At 37.7% G+C, this 14,701-nt stretch overlaps 1 protein-coding gene across 3 annotated transcripts in view; it reads right to left on the minus strand.

Annotated features, from left to right (window-relative positions):
• The window catches only part of Zc3h6 (zinc finger CCCH-type containing 6), a 48,762-nt gene that overhangs the window by 21,322 nt on the left and 12,739 nt on the right, over positions 1–14,701 (minus strand). For 2 of the 3 annotated variants that reach the window (XM_060371827.1, XM_021641960.2), the window contains exons 2-3: positions 7,927–8,107; positions 5,304–5,426 (exon numbers count right to left, since the gene is read on the minus strand). In XM_060371827.1, the coding sequence (XP_060227810.1) occupies positions 5,304–5,366 (63 nt within the window). In that variant the 5' untranslated portion in view covers positions 5,367–5,426; positions 7,927–8,107. Of the gene's footprint in view, positions 1–5,303; positions 5,427–7,926; positions 8,108–12,720; positions 13,156–14,701 lie in introns of those variants that run through there. The other variant, XM_060371826.1, reaches the window with a different exon arrangement.

A 14,701-nucleotide genomic window follows, 5' to 3' on the forward strand; every position in this document is an offset into this window, starting at 1 on the left:
TGGGTCTGGGTTGCATTCAATTTAGTTGTTGGACAAGGGGGTCCAATTAAAGTCCCCAAACCAGGCTGGTGCTAGGACAGAGGGCTGCTCTCCGAAAGCTGACAGCAGGGTCCTACTGATAAGGATTACACCAACACAATTCACCAAACATGGAGAAGTCACAGTGGTGCCTACATGGAGCCTTCATCCCTAAGTTCTAGTGTCTTTGGTGCAGAATTGTACCCTGAAGGCTACCAGAAGAGAAACATAAATACTAACCAAGCCATAAAACCTTTGACCTATAATCTGTCCTGCCTGCAAGGTATGTTAGGTCAACCGTGGCATAGAACTGGTGGGAACTGACAATGTCTGATTTGACTAAAGTCCCATTCCCAACATTGCTTGGGTGACCAAGAATGAGAGACTAGATATCTCAGAGACCTAGTATAAAACCAAAAAGTACTAGTCTTAAAAAAAAAAAAACTATCAATAAAATGACTCCTAATGATATTTTGCTATAGTCATAGATCAGTGCCTTATTCAGGAATAGATGCAGAGACTCACAACCAAAAACTAGCAGAGAGAGAACCCTTGTAACACACAGCTCTAAATGAGATATCTTCATTAAATCCCTCCCCTTAGAGCTCAGGGAACCCCACTGAAGAGAAGGCAGAAAGAATATACAAGCCAGAGGGGATGGAGGCCATCAGGAGCACAAGACCCTCTGAGTCAACTAAGCAAGTCTCATATGAACTCACAGAGCCTTCCTAGGACTGTCCCAGATCCTCTGTGTATATATTATAGCTGTCATCTTAGGACTTTTGTGGGACTCCTGAGTGTGTAAATTAGAGGGAATCTGACTCTTGTGCTTGCTTGTTCTTGGGGCTCTTTTTCTTCTGTTGGGTTGCCCTGTCCAGCCTTGATGTGATGATTTTAGTTTCATCTTATTATATTTTATTTTGTCATGTTTGGTGGTTATCTCCTAGAAGTCTGTTCTTTTCTAACGTGAGACAAAAAGAGAGTGGATCTGGACAGGAGGGAAGGTAGGGAAGAACTGGGAGAAGTAGAGAGAGGGGCAACTCTAACCAGGACATATTGTATGAGAAAAGGATCTTTTTTTATTTTATTTTTTTCTTGGTGTGTGTGTGTGTGTTTCCTTCTGGTGTTTTGAGACAGAGTTTCTCTTGTGTAACAGACCTAGCTATCCTGAAATTGACTCTGTATACTGGCTGGCTTCAAACTAACAGAGATCCACCTAACTTTGCCTCCTGACTAATGGCATTAAGGGATTAAAGGTATGTGCCATCATGCCTGGCCCAAGGATCTATTTTCAGTACAATGAAAAAATGGGGAAAATTTTTTTAAATATGTACAAATTTTATAAAAACAAAACATACACAACCTTAGACTAAAAGGATTAAAAAGATATTCCAAGAAAATAGAAATTCAAAATATGCAGGTAACACTCTTCTAATAGACTTCACACAAAAATTAGAAGAGTTAAAAAAAAAAATGCTGGGCTATGGTGGCACACGCCTTTTAATCCCAGCACTTGGGAAGCAGAGGTAGGCAAACCTCTGAGTTCAGGGCCAGCCTGGTCTACAGAGGGAGTTCCAAGACAGCCAGGGCTACACAGAGAAGCCCTGTCTTGAAAAGCAAATGAAACAAAACAAAAGAGAAGGCCATTCCTTAATGATTAAGGGGCAATCCTTCAGGAGGACAGTACAGTTCCAAACACAGGTGAACCTAATCTCATCAATAACTGCTACTAGATGTAAAGATTAAGTTCAGTACAATAATGGGGGTGACTTCAACATGGGTTATTGTTACAAGAAAAAGAGAAATATTTGAGTTAAATCATATCATAAATCAAATGGATCTAACAGACAACTACAGCACATCTATTCAAGCATTGCAAAATATACAATGTTTTCAGCAACATCCCAATGATCTTTTTCTAAAATAAGTCACGTAAAAGAACATAAACAAAATCTTAACAAATACAGAAAAATAAAATTTCTGTGCTCTATTTGACCAAAATGGAGTAAAATTATAAAACATAGAGAAACTATCGTTCTCTCAACAAGAGAATCTACAGAACACACTCAAAATCACGGCGATTAGACACCATAAAAATGCTGAAAACCATAATATATGCAGTGTCAGACCCAAGTGGGCCCTGCACTTGCTATTTCAGTCTCTTTAAGTTCATGAGCTTTTTCTTAGTTGGTTCATTGGAAGCTAGCCTAGCCAATTTGACAAAGGCCAATGAAGGACATCTTCTCAAAAATTAAGTGAGTTGGGGCTGGAGAGATAGCGCAGTGTTGTTTTTAAAATAAAATCTCAATCATTTGATTTTACCAATGAAGACTCGGGAGCCCGATGCTGGGCTGAAGGGCCTGCTAGCTCATAGAGGCAGAGAAAGTACCACCTGATAATCCAACTCTACCGACATCCCAGAAGGAAAAAGCCCCTTCTCCTTCTCCTTACTGTCTTAAATACCCACAACTCAATGTCCTTTGTTTCTGTTTACTCCCTGTCAGCTCAGCTTGCTCGCCTCTTGATCTATGGCTGACTTTGTTTAGCTCTTGGATTAAAGGTTTATGTTAAGAGCTGAGCCAAGCCACACATGCCAGTTTACAGTAAACAAAAGCTCTGGGATCAAAGGCTGGGCCAGACCACAATTAGAAAAAGATTTTCCCAGGTCTCAATCTCCAGGTTCACAATGGGACCAAATATCCTGCAACAAACAGCTCACTGGTTAAGATTTAATTCCTAGAACTCATGTCAGGAAACTCACAATCACCAGCAACTCCAGTTCCAGGGGATCTAAGACCCCTAGCCCCATGGTACTCATTTTTACACCCCCCCCCATGTAGATATATCATTAAAAATAAATCTTCAGTGAAACAAACAAACAAGCAAACAGAAATGGCAAGCTGGGAGTGGCTGAATGACAGTCAAGGTTGTCTTCTGTCTTTCACATGTACACACACAGGTGCACATGTATCCACACACATATACTTTGTGCACACACACAAAGACAAGATGAGGCTGGAGAGATGGCTCAGCAGTTAATACCACTGGCTGCTCTTCCAGAGGACCAGTGTTCAGTCTCCAGCATCCAGATGGCATCTCCTAACAATCTCTAACTCCAGCCCCAGGGGCCAGTGTGTGCACATACACACAAAATAATAATTTTTTTAAAAAGACAACAGAAAGATACAAGATACAACCAAACAGATTAATTTGGTTTCTAAACTCAAATTAAGAAAAAGAATACAGTTCTTATAGAAAATAATAGTGCTTTTCTAGTACAGTATTAATTAATACTTGTTGTGGATATAAACATGGTTTTGTTTTGGTCCCAGATGTGGGATGTGGGACTAATTCAGATGGTCCACAGCAGCAGACTATTTGCCTCATGCGGGCACTGAGATGAGCTCTTTGCCAGCTGCTGATAGTTTAAATCTGAAGACTCTGGAGAGGGAATAAATGCCAGAGCCCAGAGAGTGTGGAGCTGGGAGAAAGTTCCTGCTTTCCCCCCCAACCTCCCTGGCTGCTCTTGGTTGTTGTGGAGAGACAAAGATCTTGTTGGAAATCTCCTAAAACAAGGATTGGACTGGCTCCAAGGAATCCGATGAACCCTACCAGCCCGAAGCAGCTAAGAGAACTGCGCCCCTCTTCAACCAACCCTTTCTCTCTCCTACCTGAAGAGAAAATAAAATTTCTGTGCTCTATTTGACCAAAATGGAATAAAACTACAAAACATAGAGAAACTATAATTTGGGTGTTGGAAGGGATTGGGGCAGATCAAGGAGAAAAAGATAAAATAAATGTACATAAAGGAGTTTAAAAAAAAAAGTACGCCTACAAATACTTACATAAGGACTTTGTTCATACAATACCCATACTTAAGAAACAAGTAAAGTATTGCCTCATGGCTGTTTTCTTTTCTATTGCTGGTATGGATCCTGGAACATGCTGGGCAAGTGTTCTAGCACTCATTTTTAAAACATTTAAATGATTTTTGCATTTAAAGAGGCTAATGTCACATACATTCACAAAATTCATGCTGAATAAAGAGTTTCGATGCCCTGCAGGTGAAAGTGTATCGCTCCCAAATTCCCATGCAGAAGCCCTAACCCCTCATAGCTCAGAATATGACTTCATTTGGAAACAGGGCCTTAATACAATTTGACTAGTGTTCTTATAAGGAGAGATGATCTGTGCATTCAAAGACACCAGGGGTTGCTGTACGCAGCAGCATGGTCATGTGAAAACAAAGCTGTGAGAAGGCACCTATCTATAAACCAGAGAGACAGAAAGGCCTAAACAGACTCTTCCATATAGCTGCCATTGGAAACCAACCCTGCTAGCATCTTGAACATGGATTTTTAGCCTTCAGACTCAGAAAATAAATGTCTATTATGTGGTCCACACACCACAACAACTCCAGTAAACTTGATACATGATGCATTCTTTATTCTCAAAGACTTGGGAATTTGTAGCATGTGTCTGACAAACATAAGCTAACATGAAAAACAGCTTTTCAGCTATTTCTTTAAAATATGCAATTTAAACTTGTAATTTCCACCTTTAAAAGGCAATACCAAAAAACAAGCAAACAAAAAACCCAACATGAATTCCTCTTAAACACTCCTTTTTGACGCCCCACTGCCAATAAAAACAGAGAAGAACAAGCACTGGCAAGGATGCAGGGAAGATGCCTCAAGCATGCCTGCTGGAAATGTAAAACAGTACAGTCTGTGAAAAACAGCCTGGTGGTTCCTCAGAAAGTTTAAAAGAACCACCAATGATTTCACTATTAGGCATAGGCTCCAAGGAAATGAAGAAAGGTTTTCAAGTCAATTTTACACCCATCATAATAAACAGATCAGTTACACAGCCAAAAGTGCAAGCAACCCAAGTATCCCTCAAGTGATGAAGAGATGAGCAAAAATGTAGTAAACACAGTGGAGTAGTGTTCCATCTTAAAAAGAATGAAATTTTATGCTACAACATGAATGAACCCTGAAAACATGCTGAGTAATATAGGCCATATCCGAAAGGACAAACAGCATATGATACAAGGCCCCTGAAGAGCAAATTAACAGAAAGTGAGGCTAGCAGTTAGAGGAGTGAGGAGCAAGACTGCTTCCTAGATACAGGATTTCTGTTTCACACGAATAAGAAATTCTGGAGATGGGCCACAGTGATGGCTAAATACTGCATGTGTTATCTATTGCCATTAAATCATACCGAAATGCACTTACATGGTATATTTACGTTATACATGCTCTATCACAATAAAAGAGGAGTACCTGAGAAAATGGAACGTCATAATCCCTGTAGAAGCTAGTTCTTTTCTTATAGGAACTTTCCATATGTTCAGCCTCTGAATCCAGGCTGTAGTCTGAACTATCATCACCAGATGGAGAGTTATGCTGAAAGGAAACAAAGAAATGTGTTATGTTCACAAGAAGGAAATTAGTTCATAATCACATAAGCTTGTTTTAGCTGAGGGAGCCAACCAGTAGGCTACATTATTCCCTTAGACTCTTGGGTGACATAGAGAACTTCTTGTTCTAAAGGCTACCACCACTTCTAGGCTGAAGTCTTTTTTCCCTTTTGCTCAGACTTTACGGAAATAACGTTTCTCATCAACCCTATGCCAAGAGCTTAATACAGAAATGACTTGGCTCTAAAATGATCTGACATTTACACATTTATACCTGTTTGCCCCAGCCTCTCCAAAGCTGGGATTATGGGTGTGTCAACTATGTGCCAACTATGCTAGTTTAAGCTAATATTAAAGGAAATAAAATTGGTTCCTTATCCCCAAAAGAGGTCCCAGAACATGAGTAGAATATGCACTCATTTAGTTCTGTCTAAAGTTGCTTTGGAGTTATTTACTGGTATGAAAATCCTAAAGCTATTCCAAATTACCTACATGAAATAAATCCAGCCCATAAAATTAAAACAAAACTAAACATGGATGTTCTGGCAAGAGATCACATCCAAAGACCTTCTAGGGTCTCTGTGATCCAGCTGAAATACAAACATGCCTTTAACCCAAGAGACAGAGGCAAGCAGATCTGAGTTCAAGGCCAACCTGGTATAGAGCAAGTTTCAGGTAAAGAAAAGCTTAGATGCAGGCATGGTGGTACATGCCTTTAATCCCAAACAATGAAGGTAAAGTTAGTTTGTGGAAGGAAGCATCCATGTTTAAAAGTGATGTCTAATTGAGTATCAGAAACAGTGAAGAATCAGAGAAAGATTTGACAGATATGACCAACTCTCACGAGAAGAGAGAGCAAAGGGAAGCTACTTAATGGGCAATGCAGATAAAAAGAAGCAGTTTTACTGGGACAGTAATAGGTTGCAGAAAGAGAACTCAGGTGAAATGAGCCAGAGAATGAGAAGGAGCCACGAGATTAGAGCAGATGGCTGAGTTAGTTTGAGGCCAAGCAGAGCAATTCTGGAGTCAAGAGGAAAGCCAGATTGAATGTCAGTTAGTTGGGAGAGGAGTTTGAGCCAGAACAGCTGAGTTGAACAAGCCAGCTCTGTGCTAAGTAGGAACAAGGGTGAGTTTATTAAGCAGTAAGTCTGAGAGACTGAAAACATTCTAGGCCTAGGTTAGATTGTGTGGGGGCTAGAAGTTTCTAGGCCTAGGCTAGCAGACAGAAACAATAAGCATTCGAGACAACAATTGATAGAGATAAATAAAAGTTACTTTTACATAAACCGAAACCCCAACTGGTTGATATTGGTTGGCAAATAACCAGAAAAAGTTTAAAGTTATAGTGTAATTTCAAATGTAAAAATCAACAAGTATTTTTTGTTTTTATATTTTGAGACAAGGTCTCACTATGTAATTCCAGCTGGCCTGGCAGTCTCTATGTATGCCAGACTAACCTCGAAGTCACGGATAACCATCTGCCTCTGCCTCTGCCTCTGCCTCCAGCATACAAACCATTTTTTTGGCTGGCCAAAATAATTACCTTCTCAACTTGAGTTCTGTAAGCAGTTCTTAGTATTCTTGGCAACAAAAACACTGGCTCTGAATTTTATTATCTGTGCATTCCCAGCTTCTAAGTATAGCACCATCTATGTAAAATTCTATTTAACTGAACTAAACTCTAAGATTCTTATAGAAGCAGGATCTATTTTCCTCCATTCTATTAAGCATTCCTATAAAGAAAAAAAAACTGCCTTGCTTCTAAATGTTTTGAATTTGGTTTTCTGATTTTAATCTTGATTTTATTGATTTGATGAACAATAGTTTTAGTTATGCCAACAGATACTTCAAACATAGCCATTGTTGGCTAGGGTTTGAAATAGACACCATAATGAATAAACTTGAAACCAATAAACTTGTAATCAAGATAAGATTGTTGTCATTACTTGATCTCTCTAAATTAGGAGAGGTATATTAGCCTGTATGCTCTATTTCTTCCTAGAGATATTAACAGTTTTTGCTTTGTGACAATTGTTACTTTGAAGAATATAAAGTATCAATAATGAAGCTGGGTGTAGTGGCGTATGCCTTAAATTCCAGCACTCAGGAGGCATAGGTAGACAAGTATCTGTAAGTAGCACAGCTAGAGCTACACAGACAAACCCTAACTTGAATAACAAAAAAAAATAATAAAAATAAAATATTAATAATGTATATCTTCATTTTGAATTGTAGCTTTTCATTAAAAAATGCCTTTTTTTGTTTTGTTTTTTGTTTTTTAAGACAGGGTCTTTGGTTGTAGTTCTGGCCTTGCACTTAGAAAAAGGAAGCAAAGGATCAAGACTGGTCATCTTCAAGGTCAATTCAAGGTTAACTCCAGCTATATAATGAATTCAAGGCTAATGTGAGTGACATAAGATACAGTCTCATATAAGCATGCAAACAAGCAACAAAAAAGAATGGAAAGTGATGTTAGCTTAACTAACCTTATGTTTCTCATGTTTCCTCCTTTTGGATTTTTTCTTTTCTCTTTCTTTCTTGTGTTTTTTTCTAGATTTTCGGTAGGCTTTCTCATTTTTTTGCTTTTCATTCTCTTTTGCATCCTGATTCTGTGTTTCTTCAAATCCTGCATCATCTATTTCTCCATCTTCCAATTCACCATCTTCTCTGTAGAAAACAATGAAAATTTTACACTTCAAATGCCAGTTCTATAAGTTTTTTTCGCTCCATTTATTTATTCACTTTATAACCTGACTGCTGCTTGCCCCCTAACAAATTTTTTTTTTTTTTTTTTTTACTTTTTAAGACTATTTTTGGTTTCTGTTATAAATTCTTCTTTAAAAAACAAATGGAGGGGAGGGGAGGAGAGGAAACAAAAACCAAAGAGCCATTAAAAAGTAACAGTCATTTTCAGCAACCAAAGTCTGCCAAACTCTAATTTAGATTCAGATCACTGGTTCTTCCAAAATAAATGAGTGAATATAATGTTATCATAAACTATTACAATAGTTACCAGTGACTAAACTACTTTCAAGGAAAACTAAAGTAAACTAAGCTATTAAAGGAAATATTCTAATTACAAGTAAGACTTTTTAAGTTGTGGTCTGTAGGGAGCTTTAAAATCAAGGCAATCTATAGTATTTTAACCATCAGAGTACATTTCTGTAAGTACATACACTGTAAAATATATTTAATAAAAAGACCATAAACTCCAAATTCCTCAACTTTCATTTATAAAACACATAAAATAATACGACTAATTCCACTCTCCTCTCACTAGGGTTTTTGTTAATACCAAAGCTCAATCCTAAAAACTTTTAATTTTGTCACATTTTTAGTTATAAAAGCCAAAGTTTTAATTCTAGTTTTAAGTTCAAACCAAATGATAAATGCCAAATTATGATGTGAACATTCTAAAGGAAGTTGGAATTACTTATAATATTTAATAATAAATCGTGACATTTTCCTGTTAAAAATCTTCAATAATAAAACAATAACTCAAAATTGCCTCATTTATCTACTTGTGAGAGAGGAAGCAGCCTCAAGAGGACTGTGAATTGGCAATTGATGAAGCTCGGTTTGTGTAGGTAAAGACTAATTCTACTCTTCTTTGTGTGTTTAAAGTGTTTTTAATTAATTTTTTTATTAATTACAATTTATCCACTTTGTACCACAGCTGTAGCCCCCTCTCTCATCCCCTCCCAATCCTACCCTCCCTTCCTCTTCTCCTCCCTTGCCCCTCCCTCAGCCCACCGATAGGGGAGGTCCTCCTTCCTGTCCATCTAACCCTAGCCTATCAGGTCTCATCAGGACTGTGAAATAGTCTTCAATGGCTCCCTTCTTCCCTGAGACTGGTATAAAATCTCTTTGATATTTATTATTCAAAGGCCCTTAATAACTGAGTCCCCATTTGGCCAGCTAATTTTACTATCTCAAGTCTCCAAGACTAAACATCATCTGTAATTTCTCATTAACCTACTCACCTCAATAACAACTCCTGCTTCTGTCATGTAGCTAATTTCAGTGTATTTAGAATACAAATTAGATGCCATTTCTTCCAAGATGCCTCCTCTTATTAAACTTAGAGGGGACACTCTGTTCTAAACATTGCCCTATTTCTGTCACTGTACTCCCAACATTGTGTTCTAATCACTTGCTTAGTGAGTGCAGGGTTTGCCGTCTTTCATAGATGTATTTTTAGCATACTGTTACTGAACCACAAAACATGTAATACTCACATGGAGCAAGAATAGGATACAGTCCTAAACAGTCAATGTTATTTTTCCCCAGCTCTACTATAAAACTGAAATGGTGTAATGTTTGAATAAGAATGGCTCCCACAGACTCAGCAACTGGTTGAACTATTCAGAAAGGATTAAAAGAGGTGGCCCTATTGGAGGAGTTATGTCACTGGGGGTGGGCTTTGAATTTTAAAAGCCCATACCATTCCCAGTGAGCAACCCTCTTTCTGTCCCTTCCTTTCTTTCTCTCGCTTCCTTCCCTCATCTACTTGTCTCTGACTCTTTCTCTTTCTCTCTCTGCCTTGTGGTTGCTGTTCCAACATGTAAGATCTCAGCTACTGCTCCAGGACCACTTTGCCAGACTCACTACCATAATGTCCGAAACTACAAGCAAACTCCCAATTAAATGTTACTTATTTATTTTTTTAATATGTTACCTTGACCATGGTGTCTATTCATGACAAAAAAAGTAACAAAGACAAATGGTGTATTTCCACTTACATAGACTTAAAATTTTCTGTGAGACAGACTTGGCATTCTGCTATTTGAATGATGGTAATGACAATAATAGCGCACTTAGTATTAGTTTTGTTTTTATGAGCGTGTATGACACAAGGAGAAGATAGCACGTGCTGCAGCATGTATGTAGAGCTCAGAGGAACACTTTGTAGTGTCAATTCTCTTCTTCCACTTTTGAGTAGTGTCCAGTATCAAGCTTATGTTATAGGCTTCACAGCAACTGCCTTCACCTATCGAGCCATTTCACTGGACCCCACTCTGTTCAAATTAATTTTTTGCACTTGAAAACAACTATAGAATTATTTGGTCCAATAACATTAATGAATACATTCACTAAAAGGCAAGCATAAAAATATTTTTCCAACTTTAGTCATAAAAACACAAAAAAACCTATAAACAAATCTCTGTCAAGAGATATAAATTGATTTGTGTAACACAATAAAGAGAAGCTTGTGGATAAAAAACAACATTGCTGAATCTTACAGACATGATAATTAATGAAAAGAGCCTAACACAAAACTCTACTATGTTATTCCATCTCTAAATATTTCAAAAATAGACAAAAATTGAGTGACCAAAGCCAGAATAGTTAAGTCTTGAAGGAATGTAAATGACAAATGGGGACACTGAGAGACTTCAGGGTGCTGAAATAGTAAAACTATTGATCTGTGATCACAACATGTAAGTGTAAATAATACACATATATGTGTATGCATATATATTTACCACTTTATGTACTTGACAATTATATACTTTATTTTAAAATAATCCCCCCTACTCTACAGGTATGTATTTTTTTTTTACTATATTTCTCTCCCAAATTAATTTAATGCTTTTTAAAGCATTAAAATTTGTATACATGGCATCCAGTAATTAATATTTCACATTTTGACTACACCTATTTAAAAGCATAAATTAAGCAAGCTGAAAATGCTGTATGAGTTTGTTCTGTTTTTACATAAACTTTATACCTGTCAAATATGAACTATTGAAGTCATTACACATTTTATTTTTCTTTCTGATCCTTAAGCTTATTTATGATTTCAACCTCTACATAAGAACAGATAAAATCTGCACATTTCTGTTTGATTATAAATAATCAAACACTCTTTGAATATTGTGGGTAAATAATCCACACTCTTTAAAGTCATCATTGGACACGTATGAAAAATGTGTGGCATAATGCAAAGAGGAGAGACTTACATAGGAGGAAAGCTAAATTCTAATTGCTTTCCTGTCATAGAAATAAAGCTTTCTTGACTGAGCACATAATCATGTATGAGACACTACCCTAGTTCCATGGTCATGACAACACCACCAGCTGAAAAGAGAATCAAGATTGCTTGCCACTCTCTAGATCTTGAACTATGTGAGCACTTGTGTAAGAGCTGGTTTGTTTACTAAATTCAAGATAGCTTTTAAATCTTGACTTTAGCAAAATAACCATAAGGATAGTAGAGGCACACAGGCCTTAGCAGTAACCAACAGCTCTCTAATTGGACTTAAGACCTTCTCAACAAGGGAAATGACACCTAGTACCAGAAACCTAGCCAACTATTCCGTGCTAGTGAAAATCCAACAACCAGCACTTCACCAAACCAGCATTATCCCTATACTTAGAGATATTAGAAGTACTCATCTAAATATTTCTAAATATTCCTTACACTCAAAAATGAGTGTATAGTGTTTTCTTCACCACTCATAAGGAAAGTTCTCTTTCTAATAGATAGAAGCTGTTACATAAAACCACGACTGAAGTGAAGAGCTGTGGAACCCAGATCCAATAGATACACCTATAAAACAACTCAGGGGACACTGCTGAATGGGGGTCTGGAGGACTTGAAGAACCAGAGAATTAGGGAATTTGCTGTGAGACCATGTCTCCTCTTAATGTCAGAAACTACAATCATAAATGTACACCAACATGACTGCCTGAAGATGAGCCAAAGAAGAACAACAGACATGACAAAAGCCCATAAGGCCTCAACCCTACACAAAGAACTATACGCAATTAAGGAATGTTGAGGATGGGAGAAATTCTTCCTTAGAGAAATTCTTCCAATTGGTTATCCAATACCAAATGGTCAGCCCTGAAAACATACATATGCATCACATCATACAGGCTGAGCAGGTTATATTTAGGAATACATATGTGTATGTACATATACAGACATGTATGTAACAACAATGAGAAAAATATGAAAATTTGACAGAGAAAAATGAGGAGTATAATGGGGGAGGTCAAAGAGAGGAAAGGGGGGAGGGAGAAATAATGTAACTATATTATAATCTCAAGAATAAAAGAGAAATTTTGTAAACATTAATAAATATATAGGAGACTTCTTATTAATATAGAAGCATTAGCATAAAGTTATTTTCAGCAAAAAGGCATGTCATGTAGAGAAGCTTAGTAAATAACTATCTAGTCTTTAAGAGTTTATATCTTAGGCAAAGCCACAGGGACAGAAAATAAAGTAGGAGTTAACAGGAAGATCAGAGGGGAAAATAAAGAGAAATTACCAATCAGCTTCAAGTTTCTCTGTTGAATGATGAAAATGTTCTGAAATTACACAGTGGTGCTGGTTATGCAGCCTTGAATACACTGAAAATCAGTATATATTCTTCAAGAAGTTGAACTGTATCTCAATACAGTTATCATTAAAAGACTAAAGTATTTTGTTCTGGTTCACAAGACAACTTTCTTGGGTAAGTATAACTATCACCTCTCTTCAATGACACATGTCTTTACAGCTGATAGAGGCCACCACAGAAAACTGCGTCTGTACATAATGAGATTACTGGACCACAGGGAGCCCTGCCCCGAGAGATCCATCTACAGCTCCTGCATCTATGGCTCTGTGGATATCCTGGAAGAGCGGATGGAAAGAAAATGGAAAAACTGTGAGAATCACAAGGCTGGATGTGAAACAGTCTCTTCTAGACTGCAGCATAAACATTTGTGCATATACATACATACATATATGTTTGTGTGTTAATAATAATCAAAGAAAAAGAGGCTAACGATTTGAGAATGAGGGGATAAAAAGGGGTTGGAGGGAGAGTACCTGAGAGGAGCTGTAGAGAGAAAAAGGGAAAGTGATGGAATTCTATTTTAGCTAAGAATGTAATAAAACTACGATATCTTTTCTTTAGATTTAAATGTCTTAGGTCTGGGAACACAGCTGTGATAGAGAACTTTCCCACCAAGGGCAAAGTTCTGAGTCTAGTTCCCAATACCACCAAGGGGGGGTGTTTGAATATCTAATCTGGAAATAAGTGGAGAAAATCATAATAAACTATTATGTAAATTAAAGACTCAGATGTCCCCGAAGTTCTCACTCTGAAGGTAATTGCTCAGGAACAGGACATGTCAATGGATACCAATAACCGGACACTTTGGGCAGCTAAGACAAATTAATCATATATCTAAGGCCAGCCTGGGTTACACATCCGTATCTTACTTGAAAAACACAATTCTGAAGATAACTACTGACCAAATTCTTACAAATTGCTATGTCTCAAGTCTCAATGGTTCTACCTTCCTTCATTCTGATTTTTTTACTACCAGGATAAAGGCACCTGAACTACTGGGCCTTAACTCCACAGGTATTTTCTGTCTTTATGATGAAGATTTCTCAACCTTCCTAATGCTGCAACCCTTTAATACAGTTCTTCATGTTATGGTGACCCCAACCATAAAATTATTTTTGTTGTTACTTCGTAAGTCTAGTGTTGCTACTATTATGAACTGTCTGATATATGACCCAAAGTTGTCATGACCCACAGATTGAGAACCACTGGTTAAAAGATTCTATGTTACAGGTACAGATCAGAAATTGAATCTTCTAAAAGAAGCACAAAATCCTCAATAAAAGACTAGCTAAGCCCTCCTAATGGACATTACCAACACTACTCATGAATACACATATTCACTGATATAAATACCAGAAAACAGACATTTAAAAAATGTGCCAAGTGATTGCCAGGACTTCTTCATGGTGCTGGAGCAGAGACAGAGACTGGATCCTCCTCCACACAACGTGAATCTTCTCAGTATTTGAAGCTTCTACTTAACCAACATTTTCCTTTCATGGTTTGTATTAATTCATGTTCTCATTTCACCCTACCAAAAATTACAAGGTAGGACACTGAACTGTGCTGGTGTCTTTGGCCTTCCATGTCTTCACAGACCACATAAGAAAAGTTGAACCACGGGCAGCCTGAGGCTCAACAGCAAATATGGAAAGACAGGCAGGGCTGGGCCAGAGAGCTGTTTCTCACCCATCTCCCGATTTTGTGGGAGGTTCCTGTGAGGCAATTTGTCATCCACCTTCCAAAGAAGGTCCAATAAGATTTGATGTATTACCTTCCCAGCTTCTGGTAGCTCCAGGATAAAGAAAAATTGCTTAGCACAGTATGCAAATGGTTCCTTAGGTACAAAATATCGTCATTGCCGTCCTCCCTCTTCCTTTTCCCCTCCCCCATTACTGTTGGCTCCAGG

The sequence above is a fragment of the Meriones unguiculatus genome, chromosome 18, assembly GCF_030254825.1.
Source record: "Meriones unguiculatus strain TT.TT164.6M chromosome 18, Bangor_MerUng_6.1, whole genome shotgun sequence".
Taxonomy (NCBI): Eukaryota; Metazoa; Chordata; class Mammalia; order Rodentia; family Muridae; genus Meriones; species Meriones unguiculatus.